A 24,584-nucleotide genomic window follows, 5' to 3' on the forward strand; every position below is an offset into this window, starting at 1 on the left:
GTTTTTCTGGTGCAATTTCACACCAATTTAGGATGAAGGCAAAATTCTTGCAACAATGGAAACCAGCTTGGTGGTGGCTCTGGAATTGAGTAAACATGCTTTTCTACTTATTTTTACAAGTTGCTTTTTAAATCCAGAGGTGGTAATAGACCAAATTTATAGAAAGCCAAGATTTGCATGATCTTTTAGGTTCTACCACATGGTGAGCAATGTATTCTGGTTGTTTTGTCTCAGTTCATTTAAAAAAGTTAAGTATTTAGAGTAAAACTTTTCAAGAGCACTGAAGTCCTATGGACATCCACTAAGTCCTAAGTCACTTAGCTACTCTTGAAGTTTTTACTTCTAGGTCTGCTTCCATCTCCCTCTTTCCACAGAAGCCCTTTTCAGCGGGTGGTGACAATCCTTACCATCAAGTCTTACCCAGCTAACGATATTTCTGGCATGCCAGCATCTCTTTCCACTACAATTATTCCTGTCTGGCCTTGCACAATGTTATAATTCCTACTAGAACTTTGAGAGTTAATAGGTAAAGACAGGCAACATGACTCAGTTTATTTGGATAAAAAATACTGCATTTAATGTAGAAAGTTACATTATGAAGAGTTTGTAGGATTTCCATGTAAACAAATACATATCCCCCACCTAAAAAACAGCACCAGTGACTTACACTTCAGTAGTTTGATGTAAGCCTGTTTGGTATTAATAAGGGTAAAACCAACATAGTTTTGAAAGTAGCATGGTCTATAGCAGTAGAGGGTTTCATTCATCATAAAGTGGATTTAGGTGGTTAAATATATGGGCTATGTTCATGAACAGCTGAATTATGAGAGGTCTCTGCATGTACTACTGTGACCTATGAGGAAAGGCAAGAGGTGAACTGTCTAGAAGATTTGAGTGAAGGCAATCAGCCCTACACTGCTACAACCAACAGAACACTTAATGGCATTGGTGGGGAAGGGGGGGAATGGCAAATCCACACAAATATGTAGACTTGGCTGCTATAGTCCAATGACAGCACCTTAGTCTTGATGTACAGTGGCATTCACCATGTTTGGATTTATAGAAATCTGACCATGAAGTGAAATAGTAGCCAGAGTTACACAGATGGAGAAGGCACAATTGCTGTTTAACCATTTGGTGGTAGCAATTTTATTAAGCTGAGAACACTGAAGAGCCAGGGTTTGTGATTTTGCTGAAGTGGAGGGTGTGTAGCACATCACAGGATCAGGGCTTTAGTAGAAGGGTATATACATCAATAAACACTGAAGTTAATAGCATCTCCTCAAGAAAGCCCCAAACTAATAGTACAAATTAATGTAGGGGAGCTTTGAGGAAGTTTATTTAATGGCTAACTCTAGTTAGTGCTAGTACTTCAATGTCATGATGCTAGTGCAGTTGAGATTAAGTGCACTGGGGCAGGGGGGACCTATGTGTGTCCTTCAACTGTAATACATTTTACAATTTACCCATTCGATTTTACTCCTTTCATATCCTCACCTTTGAGTTCAGGGATATTCGTTTCTTGTTCTCATTTACTTGCTTTATAGATTACACACCTCATTTCAATTGGCTTCACTGCTAGAGTGAGTAGTGTTTGAGGTTGCTAGAACACAGTATATCCTCATCTAATTTATTAAGCTCAATGTACTCATTCATCTCTTTTAAAAGATGGAAATAATGAGCACATCTCTGCTAATTTATGAACAGATACAAGAAGAATGTGTAGGGATTCCTCCTCTCCAGTGCTGGTTTCCAAGAGAAGAGCCTGCTTAGCACCATACCAGCCCCGAAGAAACTAGTCACTGTACGGCTTCTTAGCCTGTCTTCTTTCTGCTTCTGTTTCCTTCATACTGTATAAGGGTTCCACAAGCTTGTTATGAACAAGCATTAAACCTGGTGTAAGGGGGAAAAGGAAAGACTAAGTATGGGTAGTAAGTGCAATGAAGAGAGGACTTCTGCTTTTAATTAAGTTACAGCCACTCATAATAAACTAATATCCATACATGTCCCCCTTCCCACACAACCTTAAAGTCAGTATTTTTCACCCCATTGCTTTAAGCTTGATATTAGAGGGACTGTCAGCATAATTTTAAATAATCCTTAGTCATTTACCACTACAGACTAACAATTTTTTAAATCTAGTTTACATTCTATTATGTACAGAAAGAGGGACTTACTTCACTCAGCTTGGAGAATTAAGCTAGCCTCATGCATTTCATTTATGGCCTCTAAGCAGTAGTAGTTCCTAGTTTTGAGTTACTAACTCAACACAGGGTTCATAACACTATAGTGGAACATTTAAACAAACAACATTTACATTTACCCTGAATAGATTTCTAGTCAGTGGAGATGTTGTATTCTTTGTTTTTTTAAAGAAAACTTTAGGGTTGAGAGTTAATTGGCAGCACTTCCTCCAAAACACAATTTTTCTGACAGGAAAGATTTACTAAATTAAATGGTGTCACTTAAAATATAGAAAAGCGAATTGAAAAAGTGGCCTGATGTGGCCAAATACTTACCTTTAAAGTATTTCACTGTTTTAACTTTGAGTTCTAGGGTGGCATCCTCATCACACACAAAGACAGTGCTGGGATGCTGCTGAAAGGCAGACACTGTCCACATGTGGTTCACCCCTTCCTCAATGGCTTTGTACAAAGCAAATGCTTTATGGGCTCCTGTGATTAGAATCATAACCTGAATTTAATTAAAAAAAGACAGGAACACCACTTAGGTTTTGTGATGTACATTTAAAGGGAACACACCCAAGTGTGATTTGAAGCAGGAGATTAAGTCATCTAAAGAGGAAAACTATTTTAGTCCTTCCCAGCAATGTTTCACTTCATTGACTGGGTATTGTTCACTTTGGCTGTATCATTTTAGGTAGTACAATTAGAGCTTGCCTGGCCATTTTAAAGCTTACCCACCTGTTACTTTGAGCTCTCCCTTTAGTGTGTATGCAAGAGTAGACTAGAGCACTTTAGACAGCTGGAGGAGGTAATTAACAGTTATGAACTACAGGTGTAAAAGTAAGTTCAATCACACACCATCTTGTGACTCTCGCAATTTACTGGTATACCTCTGAGTAAGTCAGTGATTCTCACATTTACCTTGTGAGATTATCCCCTAGACACCTCCCTTACCTAGCCTCCCACGCTAAATACAACTGTACTGCATAGTTACATGAAAAATGTTAAAGTAGCATAATGGAAGCCACCTGAATAAGCTCATTTTGCTGTAATGCATATGACTGTTTAGTAAGCCAACCCTTCTTTTCCTCTCCCTGAATGTATAGTTTTACTTTTATTAGGATCAAATCTCAGTCATCATTCCACATTTATAAGCCACATTTCAATTTGGGCGTCTAATTTGATCACGGCTAGTTTGATCTTTGCAATCAGAGAAGCCCCACAAAAAAAGCTAAGAATGTAGTTGGGTGGTTTGTTTAGTTGAGCAAACTATGTTTCTGGAAGCCCTGTAATGCCTGGGGCTGGGCTGCAGAAAGTACCACTTCTTGAAGACTAGACAACTTTTTGATGCTCCATGGAGCACTATATTAAGTCACTGAATTTTAATTCTAACCTCTCTAGCATCCATGACTGTGCCTACTCCAACTGTCAGAGCCATTGTGGGGACTTTGGAGAGGTCGCCATCAAAGAATCTAGCATTAGCCAATATGGTGTCCATAGCCAACGTCTTCACTCTAGTTCTGGACACCAGACTTGAGCCGGGCTCATTGAAGGCAATATGACCATCTGGGCCAATACCTGTGTTGAAGACAGTTTAAGAACTATGTCACTACCTTAACACATCATAGGAAACAAAGCCAACATCACTCTTACTGTAAGGATGCTATAGGCGCCCAAGAATAGCTACAGAACAGGTGAAGCACATTACTTTTATACAAGAACTTGCAGCTTTGCTCAAGCTCCTGCTTCCCTTGAAGTCAAGAAAAGCCGAGACACTGTTCCTTTGCATTTTGGGAGGTAATAACTAAAGTAACTTGGATGTTAGCACCTAAAAGCATCAGATTAGAAGTTACCACTGTTCCAGAGGCTTTATAGCGGATTACAGCAGTTACCTGGTAGAACTTGCTATTGTAAAGGTTGCAATAAGAACCCCTTTCCCCCTAATTGTTACTAGATACTTTTCTGAAGAATTCACCGATTGGACTGAAATTTTCAAATCTAGATCTTAGATGAAATGGCAATTGAAAACAAATCAGTAATTTGAACAACATCTTTAGCTATTTGACTTCTGTGGAAAAAAAGTTACTCTTTTCCTCTTCTGGCCAAATATACCTCAAAAATGGCTGAACTTTAAAAATTAAGTTTGTAAAGAGCACTCATTAAGGATGTCATCCACAGCCAAGTGGATCAGAACCACTCTGCCATCATCCCCCACCCCTGTACCCTGAGACTTTGGAGCCAGTCTATACTTCACATTTTGAGACCCATCTCCTTAAGCAGGAAGCACATTCCACGGACCTAGTATGGTCGAAAGGCTTGACCAGGGATAGAACTGCTACTAGAACAAGCTGAACATCTCATTGAGACAGAAAAAAAGCCCAAACACCACGAGTCACCTATGCATAGCATTTGTCCCCATCAGTGCCATAGAAGGGAATGGATAGCGGTGACACTTAGGTGTGCATACACTAATTGGAGACGGGATGTACACGTGGCTTTACTGACTGACTGCCAATCTAATAGGTGGCTTAAACAAAAAAAAACAAAAATAAAAAAAGGAATTCCCCCAAGTTAGATAGAATTATGGCAAAAACAAGGCTGTGGTCTCTCCAAGTCTGTTACTCCTTCTGATTTTCACCTCCAACAAAGAGTTCGATTCCACCAGCTGCTTTGATTTTCCCCTCAAAAGCATCACACTCTGCCTGTAGATCAGCTGCATTTCCATCCAGAATGTGGGTGTTTTCTGGAGAGATGTCAATGTGCTTGAAAAAGTTATTCCACATGAAGGAGTGATAACTTTCCAGGTGATCCCTTGGGAGACCTGTTAACCAGGAACATTTATTATTTCATGTTTATATTACACAGTTACACCTGCAGACCCTTCAGGACCCAGACCCATTGTGCTGGACATTGTACAAAGACAATCCCTGCTTCAAATAGCTTACAATTCAAGGCCCCATTGACTTTCACACCCTGTTTGCTACAGCTTTCAGGACTGGGGCCTAAAATGACAAGTGGGGGCAAGAGAGAGGGCTACAATAACCTATATAAAAACTTGTACATACATTTGCATAGACATCAGGGGTTTTGATTACAAATCAATCCCATTATCCCCATCTTCGCTTCAAGCTGGGCTTCCTTAACTTCCATGAGTTTAAAAAATAGTCACATTAGGGAGAGGCAGATCATCCTAGTTATATGGATACAGTGCATTAATATTATGCAGCAGGTTCTCCAAAAGAGCAGATACACAGCAGGTCTAATTTTTCTTGTCTTCACAACATTCTGCAGAATTATTGTTCGTCCAAGCTTGTTAACATGATCTCAAAACCAGAGAAGCAATTTTAGTCTGATTACAAATCAGGGAATTCTTCCAAGAACTCTCTAATTGTTACAGAGTCATCCTTTATAGACTGTCTAACCCTAACCTAAGCTCTCTGACTATTCACAGAAAAAAAAAAAAAAAAAATCTGTCCACTCAAATCAGGAAGAGGCTGCAATAGCATTAGGGCCAAAGAGTAAACTAACATACATATTTAGCACGTATGTTTGGTACCTTGATAACCAGAGGATTTGTTCACTTTTCTCTCTGAACCAGCTCAGAGAAGAGATTACATCACAACTTCACAAACAAGGCAATCCTATCCTAATCTAACATAATAGGACCACATATCAATAAATCTGAAGTGCAGTCTTGCTGGAGCACTGCCTGTCTTCATTATTAATTACAGATAGGGCTGCAGCAATCCCTCCAAACCAGCCAAGTAGCAGAAGTAGCAGCAGTTTCCCTGGTCAGAAGAAAGCTGGGCTAAAATGGGAAATTCAAAGTTGTTGCATACAATCTACTAACAGCATCTTCCATGGGACTTCTTTAATGATATACTCGGGTAGTATATCACTCAGCTTTTAAGAGTTATAGCTAACGTGATCTCTCTAATTGGAGTTCGTTAATTTGTATTACACAGCATTCTGAACTCCTCTCTCTCCTCCCCATCTGGTTTTGGGATCATTTTACATTGGGTTCTACCCAAAGTGATTTATTTTGAATTAACATAAATGACTGATTTCATTTGATTTTATTCACCAGAATAAATAAAATTTGGGGCCAAAAAAAAAAAAAAAAAAAGCTTGGTTGGGTCCTTACCACATTTCATGAAATAAGATGACTCACCTACATATTCATCCATATTAAAGGTTTTCACATATTTGAAGGACAAGTCTCCATTCTTGTAATACTCAATCAGCTTTTTGTAACATCCTAAAGGAGTGCTTCCTAAGAGAGATACAGGGGGGAAAGAATCAAAATAGTTTGTGGAATTAGTGTATGCACAACACTGTGAAACACTGAGCTGTGTAAGTGCTATGGATCATTAATTCAATTATTCAAAGTGTTTATGTTACTGAAAGACTGAACTATTTAATTACAAAATATTGGCTCACACACACAGAAAGCCATCTCAGCAAATTCAGTACTGGTGCCCTCTGCTCAAAATCCTACTCAGAGCAGAACCTCACTAATGACTGGGAGACAGAAAATTATTAAGTATAGAAAATAACACAACCACTATCACATTGTCTCTTTGGACCTCAGCTTCCCTACATGTAAAATAGAGATAGCATTCATCTACCTTACAAAGCAGGGGTTTGAGACAGGCAGTGTCTAAACACAGTTGCTTTGAAGATGTTTAGCACTAAATGTTATAAAACAAAAATAAAAGCAGCCAGATGTACCAAACAATGGTTTTACCAAGACATCACAGAAGTAGCCTGCGTGAGACCAAACTAGTTCCTACATGGTGTGGTGGGAGGGGCAGCCCAGTGGGTTGTAGTTCTGATGCTGCCTCTCCAAAAACAAGAATGTGGTTGGATCACAACCCTAACATAAAAAAAGTTATATGGAAAACAAATCTATGTCAACTTTCAGTTTCAAGAGTATAGAGTCCAGCTTCTGTTGCTCCAAGATTACAGACCCTTACTACTTGAACTAAAGGAGAATCTCTATGATTAGCCATACAGGGGCTATGACACACAGTTGAGCAGCTCCAATTCTGCCCAGTTGTAATAATCCGGCTGAGTGTGTGCAATCCTACCCTCAATTGGACAGAATCAGAACTGCTCAACTGTGTGTGAGCCCAGTATAGCTAATATTGGAGATTTCTCTTTTAATTCAAGTAGTAAGGGTCTAATCTTGGAAGTAGATGAATGCTGTCTCTATTTTACACACTGGGGAAGCGCATAGTTCTCCAAAGCACCACTGACTATTCCACTTATGTGAAGAGGTATTTCATCATGCAATGCATCAGCGTCTATATTATTGTTATTTGGGAGGCACCACTCTATACAATTTATTTACTTTAAAAACAAAGAAAGGTTTCATAAGCCAAGTAAATTATATAGACTGTTGCTCCCCAAATAACAACAGAACCATCCATCTATATGTTGCATAAGGAGACAGTCCCTTCACATAGGGGAACATTCTGTCACTTAAATGCTCCAACTGGTGAAATAGGATGCTTTGCAGTTGCTTAAACAGAAGGTACCATCAGCATTTTAATTAATCCTCTTTCAAATCTTACCTGTGGGAAGTCCAAGAGTGAAGTATTTGTCCAGGCCAGGGTTAAACTGGATAATTCGATTCCTAATATATTTTGCAGCCCACTCACTGGCTTGCGCATAGTTCTCAAGAATGATGAGTTTCATTGTCTCCTGCACATTTAAAATAAAGAAACTTAAACAAAGGAGTTCACTTTCTACATTGAAATAAATATTGGGAACTTTATCGTTACTAATTTTTCTGTACAGTTATAGTCTCCCTCCACCTCTCACAGCAAGAGGTGCATACAATATTGGAGTGCATTCATGAAACAATAACCAAGTTACTCTGGCCCTGTGAAAGTAACACCGTTAGTCAATAGGAGATACTACCGAGAAGAATTAACCACTACTATGGGTTAGATTGCTCCCTAGGCAAATTATTCCCATACAGGGGTAGGAAAAGAACTTGGGTTTACTGAGCATCCAGACGATTCTTGAAATGGTGTGGCATTTTGGATCTGGAAGAAACTGGATGTAGGTTCCTAAGGATACCCCTCCTTAAATTATGCCTTCACGCTGACTCTTCTTCCCAGCTGTCTCTGATTCTTGGTGGTATAGCTTGACAGAAGCCATCCTACAAGGGATTCTCTGCAAGCCAGTGCCCCAGAACTTGCCCAAACAGGGTTACCACTTACAAAGGGAAAGAAAGGGGCAAGTTAACATTGACCAGATCAGCAATTAGTTTACCCTAGTAGATTGCGTTTTGAGGGGTACACAGCTTCCTCCACTGGACCCTGTCTCTTCTCCACCCCAAATCCTATAAAAATAGATCAGCCAGTGGGGATGGAGAGGAAGGCAAACAATGCTATGGAAGCAGCACTCCCTGGCTTCTTTTCAGGCCTGGTTCCACTAGATCCCAATTCCCGCTCCACATGCTGGCAGGAGAGGATACGATCCCAAGTTAAAAGGAAGCTGGCATCTTGGCACTCTGGTGTAGTAAGACACAGGGAACGTGGTTTCCCTTTGAACCCACCCCCAGTCTGAAGACTTGGGAAGCTGTTTGTAAGGTAATCCCTCTTCCCAGGAAAGTGAGGGCTAAGCAGAAGGCAACCCGCTGCCTGCAGGTGACCTGGCCTAACTTACCTGACAATAAAACTAAACACAGGGTGGGTGGGTGGCTGTTCCCCCCTGGGTTTAGCTCAGGATCATGGGCACTAGTTAACCCCAGATAAAGAACAAAGCCCACGAAAGAGAGGTCACCCCAGAGAGTATTCTGGGAAGAGGTCAGCTTGGTCCCCTACCTTCCCTCTGGGAGCATAGGCCCAGATCACGCAGCCAGCCTAGCATGTAGGGGACCTTACAGTGTCACCCCTACACAGGGAACAACAGGAAGTGGCCCCGCTCCTGGACAGAGGCATTAGCCTTCACCGGGGGGGGGGGGCAGGTGGGAGCAGGGATTTAAATAGGTTGACCAGATGCCCTGATTTTACAGGGACAGTCCTGATATTTGAGGCCTTTTCTTATATAGAAGCCTATTACTCCCCACCCCCTGTTCTGATTTTTCACACTTGCTGTGTGGCCCCCGTAGATTTAAAGCCCTTCCAACAAACCGAAGCTATCCGCGTTCCCGCAGGCGCCATTTTAATCCCGAGGGAGCGGCTGGGGCTGGGGCTCGAACTCTTGCCCCTGCCCCTGCCCCTGCCCCTGCCCCTGCCCTTGCCCTTGCCCTTGCCCTTGCCCTCCCCGCGGGGCCCCGGCGCAGCCCCCCAGCCGCAGCCGCGCCGCGCGCTCTAGCGCCTCCTATAGCTCCGCCGCAGCCCCTCAGCGGGAAGCGCACAGCCGGAGCGCTGCCGCCGCGGCTGACTTACCTGCCCAGGCGCGCGCCACACCCTGCTGCGCGCGCCCCCCACTCAGCTTCTCCCCAAGCCGCGGCCCCTCGTCATATGACTGGGGGCGGGTCATGTTGGAGGAGCTGACTCAGCAGCGTGGGCTCCAGGCGTCCTCCCCCAGCCGAGCACTTCCCTTGCTCCGGCCGGCCAGATGCGTGCGGGCGTTGGAGGGCTCCTGCAATAGCCCGAGGGCTGCTCTCGCTTCGCTTCCAAAGCCGGTTTCCCCCGGAGGCTCCCTTGGGAGCTTTGTGTTTGGGCCACACAGTCCTGGTTTGCTTCACTGCAGCTCCTGAAATGCCGTATTTATTAACCAGCAGCTGCCTTTTTAACGCTTCATTTTAAAGTAGCCAAAACAACAATCTCTGGACAGAATTTATTGGAATTCTTTGGGGGGTGGACGGTGGACCAGGGTGATCCAGGGACTATAGTGTACTTGAGCTTCCAGAAATCTTTTGACAAGGTCCGTCACCAAAGGCTCTTGTGCAAAGCAAGCTGTTAGGGGATTAGACAAGAGCGGAAGGTTCTCTCATGAATCAGTAATGGATTAAAAAATAGGGAACCCCAGGTAGGAAAGAATAGGTTTCAGAAAGGAGAGCGGTAACTAGGAGTGTCCCCCAGCGAGCTGTAGTGGGACCAATGCTGTTCAACATACTCATAAATAAGCGGGGAAAAGGGATAAACAGTGAGGTGGCAACGTTTGCAGAGGATATAAAATTACTTAAAATATTTAAGTACAAAGCAGACTGTGAAATTACAAAGGGATTCACAAAACTGGGTGACTGGGCCAAAGGCTCCGGAATGGGGGATCAGGGGACCATGGCCACTCCCACTTTTAAAAGTGGGAGAGGTATGCCCTCCCACTTTTTACTGGCTTTAAGGGTGAGCGGGGAGGGGGCGGAGAGGAACAAGCGGGGGTGGGGTCTTGGGGATTGAGGCAGCGCAGCAGTGGGATCTCAGGGGAAGAGTGGTGTGAGGATGGGTCTTGAGGGGGAAGAGACAGTGCAGGAGTGGAGTCTTGGGCAAGGGGTGGTGCAAGGGTGGGGGCTTCGGACGGAAGGGGCAGTGTGAGGGCAGGGCCTTGGAGGAATGGGCACTGCTGGGGTTTGGGGAGAAGGGGCGGGGGAACGATTCCAGCACCTGTGTTCCCCCCACTTTTAGAGTGCTTCCACTGCTCCTATACTGGATAACAAAATGGCAGATGAAATTCAAAGCTGAGAAATGCAAAGTAATGCATTTTGGAAAACAATCTCAACGATACATACAAAATAATGGGGTCTAAATTAGCTGTTACCACTCAAGAAAGAAATCTTGGGGTCATTGTGGATAGTTGTCTGAAAACATCTGCTCAATGTGCAGCAGCAATCAAAAAAGCTAACAAGGTTAGGAACCATTAGGACAATGACAGATAATAAGAAAGTGTGACATTTCCCAGGGTACAATCTGGACTGATGGATCGCTATGTCCCCTCAATTTTCCACCCTGGGGTGCCTTTTTCACTGCTTTGCTGTGAGAGCAACCATGCCTGGTCTGCCCACCCACAGCCTCCAGCACATAAATCACTCCCAGCTATACTGTGCCAGCTATACGAGTGCTTAGCTAGCCACCTATGAATTACACCAGCAGGGCAACAACTCCCAGTCCCAGATTTCCCCCCAGTGCATCTTCTACTGCCAAGCACCTTCCTGGACAATTCAAGTTCATATAAAATGCATTAATAGAAAATGATATGCACAAATCTTGTTATCCCAAATGAAGTTCCCAAACACTTCAATCCAAACACCACTGGTTTAGATAAAACAATAAAACAAGTTTATTAACTACAGAAAAATAGATTTTAAGGAATAAGGCATAAAAGTCAGAATTGGTTACAAAGAAATAAAAGGTGAAATGCAAACTAATACCTATTTTAACAAGCTAAGTGAACTTAAAGCAAAAGGATCTTTCTCACCACATGTTCTAGCAGCCTTATTGACTGGATCTTTCAGCCAGGATCCCTCCCCAGTTCAATGGTGCTTCCTTTGTCTTTCTAGTATTGTCAGTGCTGTGTGTGACTAGATATGAAGGGAGAGATAATTTGTGTCCTCTGTTGTCACTTATAATTATTTTCCTCTTTGAAAATCATCAGCTGAGATTCAGGAGATGGAAAGTCTGTGTGGACAGGAACTTCCAGCTGTTCCATTGCCAATATGTAAATTTCTCACTCACACACTTCTTCTTTCCAAAGAATGGCTGCTTAACCAGGTGATAGTCCATTTGATTATGTTGACACTGGGCTGAGGTGTTGGCTAGTCTTTTATCTCTGGGGAACTGGTTTGAAGCTGTTTCCCTAGACTTAGAACATTTCTTATACAGTAGAATTTTATAACTTAACATACAACGTTGCCACACATATTTTATCAGGACAAGAATGATCAGTAAATTGTGAGTTTTCAAATGATACCTTACAAGGCACACTTTATACAAAATGTATCGTAGTCTTGTAAAAAGGGTGAGCATAGGGATACAGACTGTCACAGACTGTACATGCTGGGACTTAAGGAGGACCTTTATACTTGTCTCTTCTTTCAGATTATTTAATTATTTCATATTTAGAGAGCTTTTTATTTTTAATAATAATTTCACAGGCAGTTTCTCTTGTGATCCTGCCTGTGTGGTTTTCTTATTTTAATAATTTAAATATTTAAATGCGTGTAGTGTTGGCTAACGGAACCAAAGCCTGAAGAGCTGTGAGCATCCACAGAGTGGGTACATCATGGGCAGCTGCAGTGATAGCCTGGGCTTCCCCCACATGCTTCCCCCCACAAAATGAGATGGAAATATAATGGCCAATAAATCCACCAGTAGCAATGGCCCTGTGTGATGATGCTTGTTATCTTTTGCCTTGTGAGGGTTAAATCATTTTAATATACCCGTTAATCTCAAGAGAATTAATTGGCTATGGATTACTACTTCTGTTAATCCCTGGGGAATGAAACACTGATCTCAGAGCTGTAACTTGAAATGTTCAGTTCTAGACCAGTGCCAGCAAACATTGCTAATCAGAGGGACCAGTGATAGTTTTAAGTTCTGACCAGTTCTGGTCCATAGGGTCAAAAAAAAAAAGAGCCTTGATCCCTAGTTCCTCTTTTCTCAATCTGGTAGATCTCCCTATCAATACCAGTGTCATTTGTTGGAATCTGTAATAAATAAACATTTCAATTATTGAAACACATGTGCAACTTCTGGTGTGCAAAGACAGAATGCTGAATAGTGCCCCTGTGACAATACACAAGAACCTCTAGACTGCAGATAACCCTCATCAGAGCTCACATCTCATGCTGTTACTATGGTAACGTGGTCAGGTCTCTGAGTTTTCTAAAAAGCAAATACTGAAGACACAGACTGCATAAGAATTGATTATGAGAATGACAGCACTAGCCTCTCCCAGCAATGGCACTTTAGGGGTTTGGGTGGAAGCAGCTAGGTCACCCACTCTGCTGTGATTAGAACACTATCAGGTTCATAGGCTTCTACATGGCACTTGCCCAGACCTGTCACTGTTTGCAGCATATTCTTCTGTTCCAATGGCCCTTTGGCTTCTCGGATGCACTAAGTGGAACACCGCTGCATCTGAGGAGTGATCCCACAATATTCAAACAATCATCAAGAATCGGCTGAATGGACCTAGTTCATAGTACATGAACTAGAATTTGCCCAGGACACTTGGATTAACTCCCCACATCTCATAAAAATGCCATGAAATTTTAATGGTCACAAATGGTCAGGCTCTTGTTTTACATTCTGTTCAAAAGATACTTTGATAGCCACACTGCATGAAGGCACAGTGGCCATGGGCAGCTCCTGACAAAAGCAAAGCAGAAATAAAACCCCAAAGCAAGAGGGGAAAAAATCCAAGAGATATCCTGGTGCATGCCTCAGTTATGAGAGCAGCCATGCTCTGCGTACTATGTGTGACTGCAGATTATGCAGGTCTGTGTAATGAGCAGCTGTGTGAATATAACTAGCAGTCCATGTGCAGTTATGATTATTTACACATTTCAATGTTTTCCTATTTATAGTCGGCTGTTGTCAGTGATTTAAGTATTAAACAGCTCCATGGTACCTGTACAGGCTCCTTTCCACACAACTAGCAGATTGTAAGGAGCAAACAACTCTGCTTCTCAGAGCAGGTACATTTTAAATAGGTGACTTTTAATAAGCAGAATATTTTTCTTACTCTCTGTGTTGCCTTCAGCAGAACCCAGCAGAGTTTAGAGACCAGGATTTTCCTCTTTGGGAGCGGCTTGAGAAGCTTTTAATTTTTTCTGGGAATGAAAATTCCTGTTTTAATTTCTGTAAAACATCACCACTACCAGGGACCCTCTTTTAGATCCCTCAGTTGACATGGCTTCTTTCAGTTTTACCATCTGACATCCCTCATTGCTTGGGCATGTTCCACTTCTCCTCTCACCCCTGGTGTGAAGAAAAAGGGGGAAAAAAAAGAACAAAACAGATGAATAAGAAGGAAAAACATGAAACTGTCTGGCTCCTGCCAGCCAAACCTGGATACAAGTCTTGGATGTTGAGTCTGTCAGAAGTAGGGGCTTAGTGACACAAGTCATCATCAAACCCCAGCTGCATTAGGAGTCCCAGAGCTTGCCAGTACTATCACTGTATGCTTATACAGCCCCCATCACCATAGTATCTCAGTGGCTCACAATGAATTTATCCTCAACAATAAGGAGCTGGGGCACAGAGAGATTAGGTGACTTGCCTGAGGTCACCCAGGGAGCCTGTGGCAAACCCAGGCATACAACCCAGATCTCCATTGTCTCAGTACAGAGCCTTATCACACAATTAACCTTCCTTGTGATTTAAACTCACTTTATCTAGTCTGATCCAATGCAGCTAAGCATTTATACCAAACTCTTTGCTGAACTTTCTGAGGGCTTGTCTACACACAAAAGTTGTGATGCTTTAACTGTACTGATAAAGTTGCTTTATACCAGTATAGTTAGTCCCATATGGGAAGGGGAATAAGCTATTCTGGTATAAGGCACCTTTATACTAGCATAAATGCATCCAGACTAGGATTGTAGTGCTGTAACTGTGGCCTTGTCTACACTACAAATGCTTTGCCAGTATAGCTATACGGCAGAACCTCCTAGTGTAGACACAGCAAATGCCAATAGAAGGAGTTTTTCTGTTGGCATGCTATCACCACCTCCCTGGACAATGTTAGCTATGCCAACAGAAGCACTCTGTCAGCATAGCTGTGTCTACTGGGGGTTTTGCCAGGAAAGCTTTGTCAGTTACGGTATGTGGTGTTTTCATGCCTCACCAAACTTGATAGTGTAGACCTGGCCTATATTAGTAAAAAAATCACAACTCTAACTGAAAAAGTTATAGTGGTAACAAACTGAGTGCCTTGTGCTCATCGAGCCAAATAGTAGCTGAACCTGCATAGATGCTCTTACTCATCTGTAAGCAGTGTCAGGATGAGCTCCACCCTGACATCTGGTGGTGAGGTGTGGCAAGTTGTGGAAAAGAACTTCAGGGGCCGATCTCATTTGCATAGGCACACCCACCACGCCTAGAATGAGACCATAGCTGCCCAAATGGTCACTTTGGCTGCTGTGGGATCCCCAGTGTCTCTGTTATTGGGGCAGGAAGAATAAATTGTTATTACCCTGATTATGGGAACTGTGCTTGGAACTGTATGTGGCCTTTTGTTATGATGGAGGGATTCACCATCATCTAAGTAGCACTCGCTAGGCAAGGGTCATGGGTTCCAAAACTGTGTGAATGGAGAGAGGCTGGGGACAAGTATTAATACTTGGTGGCATGGGCCCCTTGGTGAGGGCCTTACATGCTGATTGCACTTCCTCCTCTCTCCACTGTGGAATATCAGAGCTAATTTTGATTTCATTAGAAGTCTAGTTATAGGCTGCTGAGCTCACTTTGGGCTGACAGTGCACCAGCACTGGGGCTCCCCTACTATAAGCTGAATTCACCTAAGAGCTGACATCACTGAGTGTTGTGTTAAGTAGTGGGGGAGCCTGAAGATATATTGCGGAGCAGTTTGCGGGACGGCTGGTGAAGCAGTTCGACGCGGAGCAGTGTGTGGATGGCAGGAGCTGCTTGTGGGCCGTGGAGCTGAGCGAAGGAGTTCGTGGGGCGGCTGGCGGAGCGGAGCGCAGCTGAGCGAAGGAGTTCGTGGGGCGGCTGGCGGAGCGGAGCGCAGCTGAGCGAAGGAGTTCGTGGGGCGGCTGGCGGAGCGGAGCGCAGCTGAGCGAAGGAGTTCATGGGGCGGCTGGTGGAGCAGAGTGCAGCTGCGCGAAGGAGTTTTGTGGGGCGGCTGGCGGAGTGGAGCGCCGCTATGGAGCTATGGGGCGGTCAGCTTCAGATCACGTAAGGTGCCTCTTACCCCCGTCCCATTTCCACCCAGGTTGGGAGGTAAAGCTCCGCCGATAAACTTTCGAACTCTGGGGCTGCCCTGACCAGGGACAGAGACTTTTGGGGCATTGGACTTTTGGGACTTTGGGTGATTTGGGGTTGCTGGACTCAAGAACCAAAGGGAAAAGGGCATGCCCCAATTTGCCTGGGGTGGGGTTGTTTTTTGCTCATGGGTTGTGTTAGGAATCCTGTTGGTGGTGTTTCCCCAACATAATGCCACATTGTTTCTCTCTGTTATTAAAAGACTTTTGCTACACTCAGACTATGTGCTTGCGAGAGGGGAAGTATTGCCTCTTGGAGGCGCCCAGCGGGGGTGGTATATATTTGTCCCAGGTCACTGGGTGGGGGCTCGAGCCGGTTTGCATTGTGTTATTGGAATGGAACCCCTAGATATTGAACCCGGCCCTTGTTGCTGCCAACTCTGACGGGCAGAAGGGTTACACATCCATTCAAGAGGCAGCTGACAGGAAAAGGAGGAAGTTGGCTGATGTTACCATCAGTGCGGGCCACTCCTTGAAGGGGGATTGTCTTGGTGGAGCAGGGGGTGGTAATGACTGTGCTCATCAAATGCCAATAAACTGCACTGGAGGGAGCATAACCTACCCCTTTACTAAGAGATACCAAAAGCTGCTGCTTAGCATACTCCCCCAGCACCCTGGGGAATCATTACAGCCATTAGGCCTTGTAAAAGCACAGGGCCCAGTTCCGCTCCTTTTGAAATCATTGAGTTAGTTCTACAACTGACTTCAATGGGAGTAGGAGTGTGCTCATAATACCTCCTTCCATGCCATCTTGGCACCACTGGTATACTTATCTCCCCTCCCCCACAATATTCCATGACTTGTAGAGCCTTAACTACGTGCCTGGGTTAACAATGCACAGCTGTGAGTAATCCAGTCTGGGTAGGAGGAGGGTATGAGATGTGTGCTTGCTAAGACCTCAGCTGTGGGAGGATGCCTCTTTACAGCAAACTGGGCACTCCAGAAATTACAAAGCACTTTTTATCATTACAACTTACAACCAATGAAAATTGCAACTACATGCAGAACAGAACAGCCTCTGTGCTGCTGAGGAGGATGATAGTCTCAGGGAAGGAGAATATCAAAGTGGAATAGAAGGAAACGATCCCATAGTTGGCATCCTCCCTCCAGATGATGTCATGGTATCCACTAGCACTAGGATACCTCTCCGGGGGAGGGAACTCCAGTTATTCGGAAGAGACAGGTAATAGTAGTGGGGGATTTGATCATTAGAAATATAGATAGCTGGGGGAAATGCATGGTGAATTGCCGGCCGGGTGCAATGATTGCAGATCTCTCAAGACATCTAGACATGCTTATATGCAGTGCTGGGGAGGAGCCAGTGATTGTGATACATGTAGGTATCAGTGACATAGGGAAATATAGGAGACAGATCCTGGAGGCTAAATTTAGGCTGGTAGGTAAGAGGTTGAAGTCCAGGACCTCCACGGTAGCATTCTCTGAAATGCTTCCAATTCCACATGCAAGACCAGTTAGACAGGCAGAACTGCAGTGTCTCAATGGGTGGATGAGACAATTGTGTAGGGATGAGGGGTTTAGATTTATTAGGAACTGGGGAACCTTTGGGAAAGGAAGAGCCTATACAGGAAGGATGGGTTCCACCTGAACCAAAATGGAATCAGATTGCTGTCATGTAAAATTAAAAAGGTCAAAGAGGAGTTTTTAAACTAAGGACTCGGGGAAAGCCAATAGGTGTGGAAGAGCATGTGGTTTGGACAGAGACATCCCTCAGTGGAGGATCTATTAATGGGGATTCTTTGTATCCTAGGTAGGATCTGATGAGAAACAGTCAAATTAAAAGGAGTCTCGTTCAATTACATCACATGAAGGCAGACAGCTAAAAAGTGACAAAATTTATAGGTTCTTAATACAAATGCTAGAATTCTAAATACTAAGATGGGTGAACTTGAGTGCCTGGTATTAAATGAGGATATTGATATAACGGGCATTATAGAAACTTGGTGGAATGATGATAATCAATGGAAAATGGTAATACTAGGGTACAAGATATATAGGAATGACAGAATAGAATGGGGGAGTGGCACTATATGTGAAAGAAAGCATAGAGTCAAATGTAGTAAAAATCTTAAATGAACCACACTGTACCATGAAATCCCTATGGATAGAAATTCCATGCTTGAATAATAAGAATATAGCAGTAGGGATATACTTCCAACCACCTTACCCGGATGGTGTTGATGACTGTGAAATGCTCAGGGAGATCAGAGAGGCTATAAAAATAAAAAGCTCAATAATAATGGGGGATTTAAACTAACCCCATATTAAAATGGTAAATGTCACCTCAGTACGGGCTGCAGAGATAATGTTTCTTGACAGCATAAATGACTGTTTCTTGGAGCAGCTTGTCCTGGAACCCACAAGAGGAGAGGCAATTCTTGATTTAGTCCTAAGTGGAGCACAGGATCTGGTACAAGATATATCTGGTGAATATAGCTGAACTGCGTGGTAATTGCAACCATATTATAATTAAATTTAACATCCCTGGGGAGTGGGGGGGAGGTGGATAACACCAAAGAAGCCCACCACAGTAGCATTTAATTTCAGAAAGGGGAACTACACAAAAATTAGGAAGCTAGTTAAACAAATTAAAAGATACAGTCCCAAAAGTGAAATGCCTGCAAGCTGCACAGAAAGCTTTTAAAAAGACCATAGTAGAGGTTCTAATTAAATGTATATCCCAAATTAAAAAAAACATAGTAAAAGGACCAAAAAAGTGCCACCACGGCTAAACACCAAAGTAAAAGAAGTGGTTAGAGGCAAAAAGGCATCTTTTAAAAATTGGAAGTTAAATCCTATTGAGGAAAATAGACAGGAGCATGAACTCTGGCAAGTCAGGTGTAAAAGTATAATTAGACAGGCCAAAAAAGAATTTGAAGAGCAACTCAAAAACTAATAGCAAAAAAAAAAGAAGTACATCAGAAGCAGGAAGCCTGCTAAACAATCAGTGGGGCCGCTGGATGATTGAAGTGCTGAAGGAGCACTCAAGGAAGATAAGGCCATTGCAGAGAAACAAAATGAATTCTTTGTATCAGTCTTCACTGCAGAGGATGTGAGGGAGATTCCCACACCTGAGTCATTCTTTTTAGGTGACAAATCTGAGGAACTGTCCCAGATTGAAGTGTCATTAGAGTTAGAGGAGGTTTTGGAACAACTTGATAAATTAAAGTTTAATAAGTCACCAGGACCAGATGGTATTCACCCAAGAGTTCTGAAGGAACTTAAATATGAAATTGCAGAACTATTAACTGTGGTATGTAACCTATCATTTACATCAGCTTCTATACCCATTTACATCAGCTTCTATACCAGATGACTGGAGTTATAGCTAATGTGACACAAATTTTTTAAAAAGGCTCCAGAGGCGATCCCAGCAATTAGAGGCCGGTAAGCCTAACTTCAGTACCAAGCAAATTGGTTGAAATTATAGTAAAGAACAGAACTATCAGACACATAGATGAACATGATTTGTTGGGAAGAGTCAACATGATTTTTGTAAAGGGAAATCATGCCTCAGGAAATCACGCCTCACCAACCTATTAGAATTCTTTTAGGGGGTCAACAAACATGTGAACAAGGGTCATCCAGTGGATATAGTGTACTTAGACTTTCAGAAAGCCTTTGACAAGATCCCTCACCAAAGGCTCTAAGCAGTCACAGAATAAGAGGGAAGGTCCTCTCATATATCAATAATGGGTTAAAAGATAGGAAACAAAGGGTAGGAATAAATGGAAAGGTTTCAGAATGGAGAGAGATAATTAATGGTGTCCCCCAGGGTCTATACTGGAACCAATCCTGTCCAACATACTGATAAATGATCTGGAAAAAGGGGTAAAGAGTGAGGTGGCAAAATTTGCAGATGATACAAAATTACTCAAGATAGTTAAGACCAAAGCAGACTAAGAAGAGTTACAAAGGGATCTCACAAAACTGGGAGACTGGGCAACAAAATGGTAGATGAAATCAGTGTTGACAAGTGCAAAGTAACGCACATTGGAAAACCTAATCCCATCCATACATACAAAGTGATGGGGTCTAAATTAGCTTTACCACTCAAGAAAGGGATCTTGGAGTCATTGTGGATAGTTGTCTGAAAACATCTGCTCAGTGTGCAGCAGCAGTCAAAAAAGTTAATAGACTGTTAGGAAGCATTAGGAAAGGGATAGATAATGGGACAGAAAATATCATAATGCCTCTATGTAAATCCATGGTACACCCACATCTTGAATACTGTGTGCAGATCTGGTCGCCCCATCCCGCAAAAATATTGGAATTGGAAAAGATACAGAGAAGGGCAACAAAAATTACTAGGAGTACAGAATAACTTCCGTATGAGGAAAGATGAAAAAGACTGGGACTTTTCAGCTTAGAAAAGAGATGACTGAGGGGGGATATGATAGAGATCTAGAAAATCTTGACTGGTGTGAAGAAAGTGAATAAGAAAATGTTATTTACTCCTTCACATAACACAAAAACGAGGAATCACGCAATGAAATTAATAGGCAGCAGGTTTAAAACACACAGAAGGAAGTACTTCTTCACACAACAGAGTCAACCTGTTGATCTCTATGCCAGGAGATGTTGTGAAGGCCAAAAAAGAATTAGATAAGTTCTTGGAGGATAGGTCCATCAATGGCTATTAGCCAGGATTGGCAGGGATGCAACATTCTCTGAGTGTCCCTAGCCACTGTTTGCCAGAAGTTGAAAGTGGACGACAGGGGATGATGGATCTCTTGACGATTGCTTGTTCTTTTCATTCCCTCTGAAGCACATGGCATTGACCACTATCAGAAGACAGGATATTGGGCTAGATGGACCATTGGTCTGACCCTGTATGGCTGCTCTTAGGTTCTTAACAGAAGTTTAATCATGGGGGATACTAGGGAGGGGTAGTACCTCTGTTGGAGGAACATGTTGTGCTCCTTAGGGAGTAGTTCTTCTGCTTTGGCCCATCTAAACCCAGCTCTCACCTGTGGCTCCAAGAAGCTGTTTGCATGCGACACTGACCACACCCTGATAAACCACTTCAACAAGCAGGCTAAACCATGTGAGGTGAGTGAGGATAGCAGATGGGTCTTTTACCCTCGGCAAGATAGGAAAACTGCCTTTCTCTAACATGCAAAGGCTGTTCTGGCAGACTGGGTGGAGGAAATGAGTTTGTGATTCAACGGCCATGAAGGTAATTCAGCAATCGGCAGCATCCTAGATGACTAAATAGCCCTTTTTAGGATAGCACTGCTCATCCTTTTTAAGGGAAGGGGTTAGAAAAGGTGTCCTAAACATTGCCTGCCGCATAACATCTGGCCAGATTACCGTAGCTGGGAGATCATCCTACAGCAGTACAAAAACAGAAGAAAAGACTCATTCTAGGAGCATGGAATATCTGCACCCTTATGGACAGAGGTGATGCACAAAGACCTGAGAGAAGAACACCACTTGTTTCCAGAGAACTTGCCCACTATAACATTGATATTGCAGCACTGAGTGACTAGACTGGCCGGAGAAGGTTCCATCAGTAAGCTAGGAGGCAACTACACTTTGTTTTGGAAAGGAGAAGCAGAGGATGAAGACAGGATCCATAGAGCTGGGTTTACCATAAGAATGTCTCTCCTGAAACAACTCCCTGGCCTTCCTGTTGGCCTGAATGAACGGCTCATGAAAATTCGATTTCCCTGAATCCTTTACAGCATGTCACTATCATCAGTGCCTATGCACCTACACTGACCAGCACAGAGGAAAGGAGCAGGTCTACTTTGACCTGGGCTCCATCATCAGATTAACCCCCCTGCATATGACAAGCTCATTCTGCTGGGAGACTTCAACGTTAGAGTTGGTAAAGACAACAGAGACTGGAGAGGTGTGATAGGACAATATGGAATGGGAAAGATGAACTGCAACGGACTCCTCCTCTTGGGTAAATGTGCAGAACACAGTCTGCTCATCACTAACACCATCTTTTGGCAAAATGATAAATATAAAATGACATGCATGCACCCATGGTGCAAACAATGGCACCTGATCTACTATGTTATCACCCGCTAATGAGACATCCATAATGTCAGAATTACCAGAGCCATGCGTGGTGCAGAATGCTGGACAGACCACAGATTGGTAAGAGCAGTGCTCAACCTGCATGTAGTCCCTTCACAGCTCAAGCACCCCAAACTTAATACAATAGCCTTCAACATAGCAAAACTCAAGCATACCAACTATTAGGTGCAGTTTCAGCAGTCACTTAATGACAAGATTTTTCCTGCCCGCCAATCACTGGTAACCCAACAGAAAAATGGAACCAGTTTAAACATGATTATTGACACAGCTAAATCAGTGCTGGGGCCAAAGAAAAGGGTATACAGGATTAGTTCTATGAGAACAATGAGGACATTTCCAAACTCCTAAGTGACAAGAAGAAAGCATTTGTTGAATGGCAGAATGAACTCACTTCCATCTCAAAGAAAAATCGGTGTAAGTACCTACAGAGCAAGGCCCAGTCTGAACCGCGGAGAATGCAGGATGAGTGGTGGGAGAGAACAGCTGCAGAAGTTCAACATTATGCAGATACAGACAACACAAAGATCTTCTTTGACTCTCTCAAAGCAGCCTACGGACCACCTGAATCTGGCACAGCCTCTTTGAAGTCGGCAGATGGAACAACCCTCATTAAAGACAAGGAGGGAATCGTACAGAGATGGGCTGAACACTTCAATAGTCTACTCAATAGACCAGTTGATTGACATGTCTTTGATCATTTACCCGAGAAACCCATCAAAGAGGATCTTGACCTACCTCCATCAGTTGAGGAAGTTATGAAAGCCATCAAACAACTGAACTCTGGCAAAGCCTCCGCAAAGCCTACTGTACAGAGGAGAGCAATGTGGGGATGGGAGCACTACCTCCTGGACCATGGCCCCACCCCCACTGAGCCTCTTCCCCTCAAGACCATGCATCATCAACCTCTTCCCACCAACTCCCCTATGGCCTGCCACCCACACCTCTCTGCCCCCTCCCCGAGGTCCCCCCACCCGCTCCTCTCCACCATCTCTCACAAGATCCCCCCACCCGCTGCTCACTCCTCTCTCTCTCGTCTTCCTCTTCTCCCGCCCACATAGCTATCACCTCTCGCGGAGGTGGATTTATTACAATGCTGATGGGAGAACTCTCTCCCATAGGCATAAAGCGTCTTCACCAGACACATTACAGTGGCGCAGCTGCATCAGTACAGCTGCACCAATGTAGCACTTAAGTGTAGACTAGCCCCCAGAAACTGAAGCCTCAGATGGATTTAGTGGAGGCAGGAGGGACTTTGCCACCCGTAAATGACTTGCTCCATACCCCTCACAAAAGTGATGAGCTCAGACTGGGAAGCGGGGGTATGTTGTGGAATTTGTTGGTTTCCATGGATTGGTAACTCCCCTGTACTTTTTAAGAACAAGTGCGTGGCCTGGTCTACACTGAAAAGTTATATTGGCATAGCTGTGTCATGTGTGGAAAAAAGCCACAACCCTGACCTATGTAGCTATGCCAACATAATACCCAGAGTAGACATAGTTATGTCAGAAGCTGTCTTCAGTTATCAACATAGCTAACTTTGTTGGGGGGTGGTGGTGGTGGTAATTCTTCACTGACAGAAAAATCCCTTCTGTCAGTGTAGATTGTATCTACACCACCGAGCTATGTCAGTATAGTCTCTGTAGTGTAGATGTGTGTTCCTTTGCTAAGCCTGTGTTCCTTGCTTTACTGCCACGCTGTTCCTGAAAGGTGAAACTAGGAAAACCAGAACTCACGTGGCCAGGCTGCAGAGAACCTGTTGAAGCAAGTTGTGGTATTGGGAGGGCTGAGGCAGTGGTTCCAGGTCTAGGGGGCTGGACTCTAAGGTCCCATTGACCAAAAAGTGTGGCAGACATGGGGTCTGCATCTGGGGAGTGTGTCAAGGAAACCAAGAGCTAGGAACGGTGATCAGTCGCTACCCATACCCAGGGAATCATAGAATCATAGAATATCAGGGTTGGAAGGGACCCCAGAAGGTCATCTAGTCCAACCCCCTGCTCGAAGCAGGACCAATTCCCAGTTAAATCATCCCAGCCAGGGCTTTGTCAAGCCTGACCTTAAAAACCTCTAAGGAAGGAGATTCTACCACCTCCCTAGGTAACGCATTCCAGTGTTTCACCACCCTGTTAGTGAAAAAGTTTTTCCTAATATCCAATCTAAACCTCCCCCACTGCAACTTGAGACCATTACTCCTCGTTCTGTCATCTGCTACCATTGAGAACAGTCTAGAGCCATCCTCTTTGGAACCCCCTTTCAGGTAGTTGAAAGCAGCTATCAAATCCCCCCTCATTCTTCTCTTCTGCAGGCTAACCAATCCCAGCTCCCTCAGCCTCTCCTCATAAGTCATGTGTTCCAGACCCCTAATCATTTTTGTTGCCCTTCGCTGGACTCTCTCCAATTTATCCACATCCTTCTTGTAGTGTGGGGCCCAA

The 24,584-nt window shown here is 43.6% G+C and overlaps 1 protein-coding gene across 2 annotated transcripts; it reads right to left on the minus strand.

Moving 5' to 3' along the window:
* Positions 1 to 556: 556 nt before the first annotated feature.
* Positions 557 to 9,727, minus strand: GNPDA1 (glucosamine-6-phosphate deaminase 1). 2 transcript variants are annotated; one of them, XM_084635903.1, is made up of 7 exons: positions 9,590 to 9,727; positions 7,763 to 7,892; positions 6,358 to 6,459; positions 4,825 to 5,007; positions 3,580 to 3,764; positions 2,520 to 2,694; positions 557 to 1,893 (listed from the first exon to the last, which is right to left on the minus strand). In XM_084635903.1, exons 2-7 carry the CDS (start codon positions 7,884 to 7,886, stop codon positions 1,796 to 1,798), a joined length of 867 nt encoding a protein of 288 aa, XP_084492029.1. In that variant the 5' UTR covers positions 7,887 to 7,892; positions 9,590 to 9,727; the 3' UTR covers positions 557 to 1,795. The 2 variants fall into 2 exon arrangements, with proteins under 2 accessions (XP_084492029.1, XP_084492028.1); XM_084635902.1 differs by lacking the exon at positions 9,590 to 9,727 and adding an exon at positions 9,332 to 9,351.
* Positions 9,728 to 24,584: the final 14,857 nt, after the last annotated feature.

This window comes from Lepidochelys olivacea, assembly GCF_965140295.1.
Source record: "Lepidochelys olivacea isolate rLepOli2 genome assembly, chromosome: 8".
Classification (NCBI taxonomy): domain Eukaryota; kingdom Metazoa; phylum Chordata; order Testudines; family Cheloniidae; genus Lepidochelys; species Lepidochelys olivacea.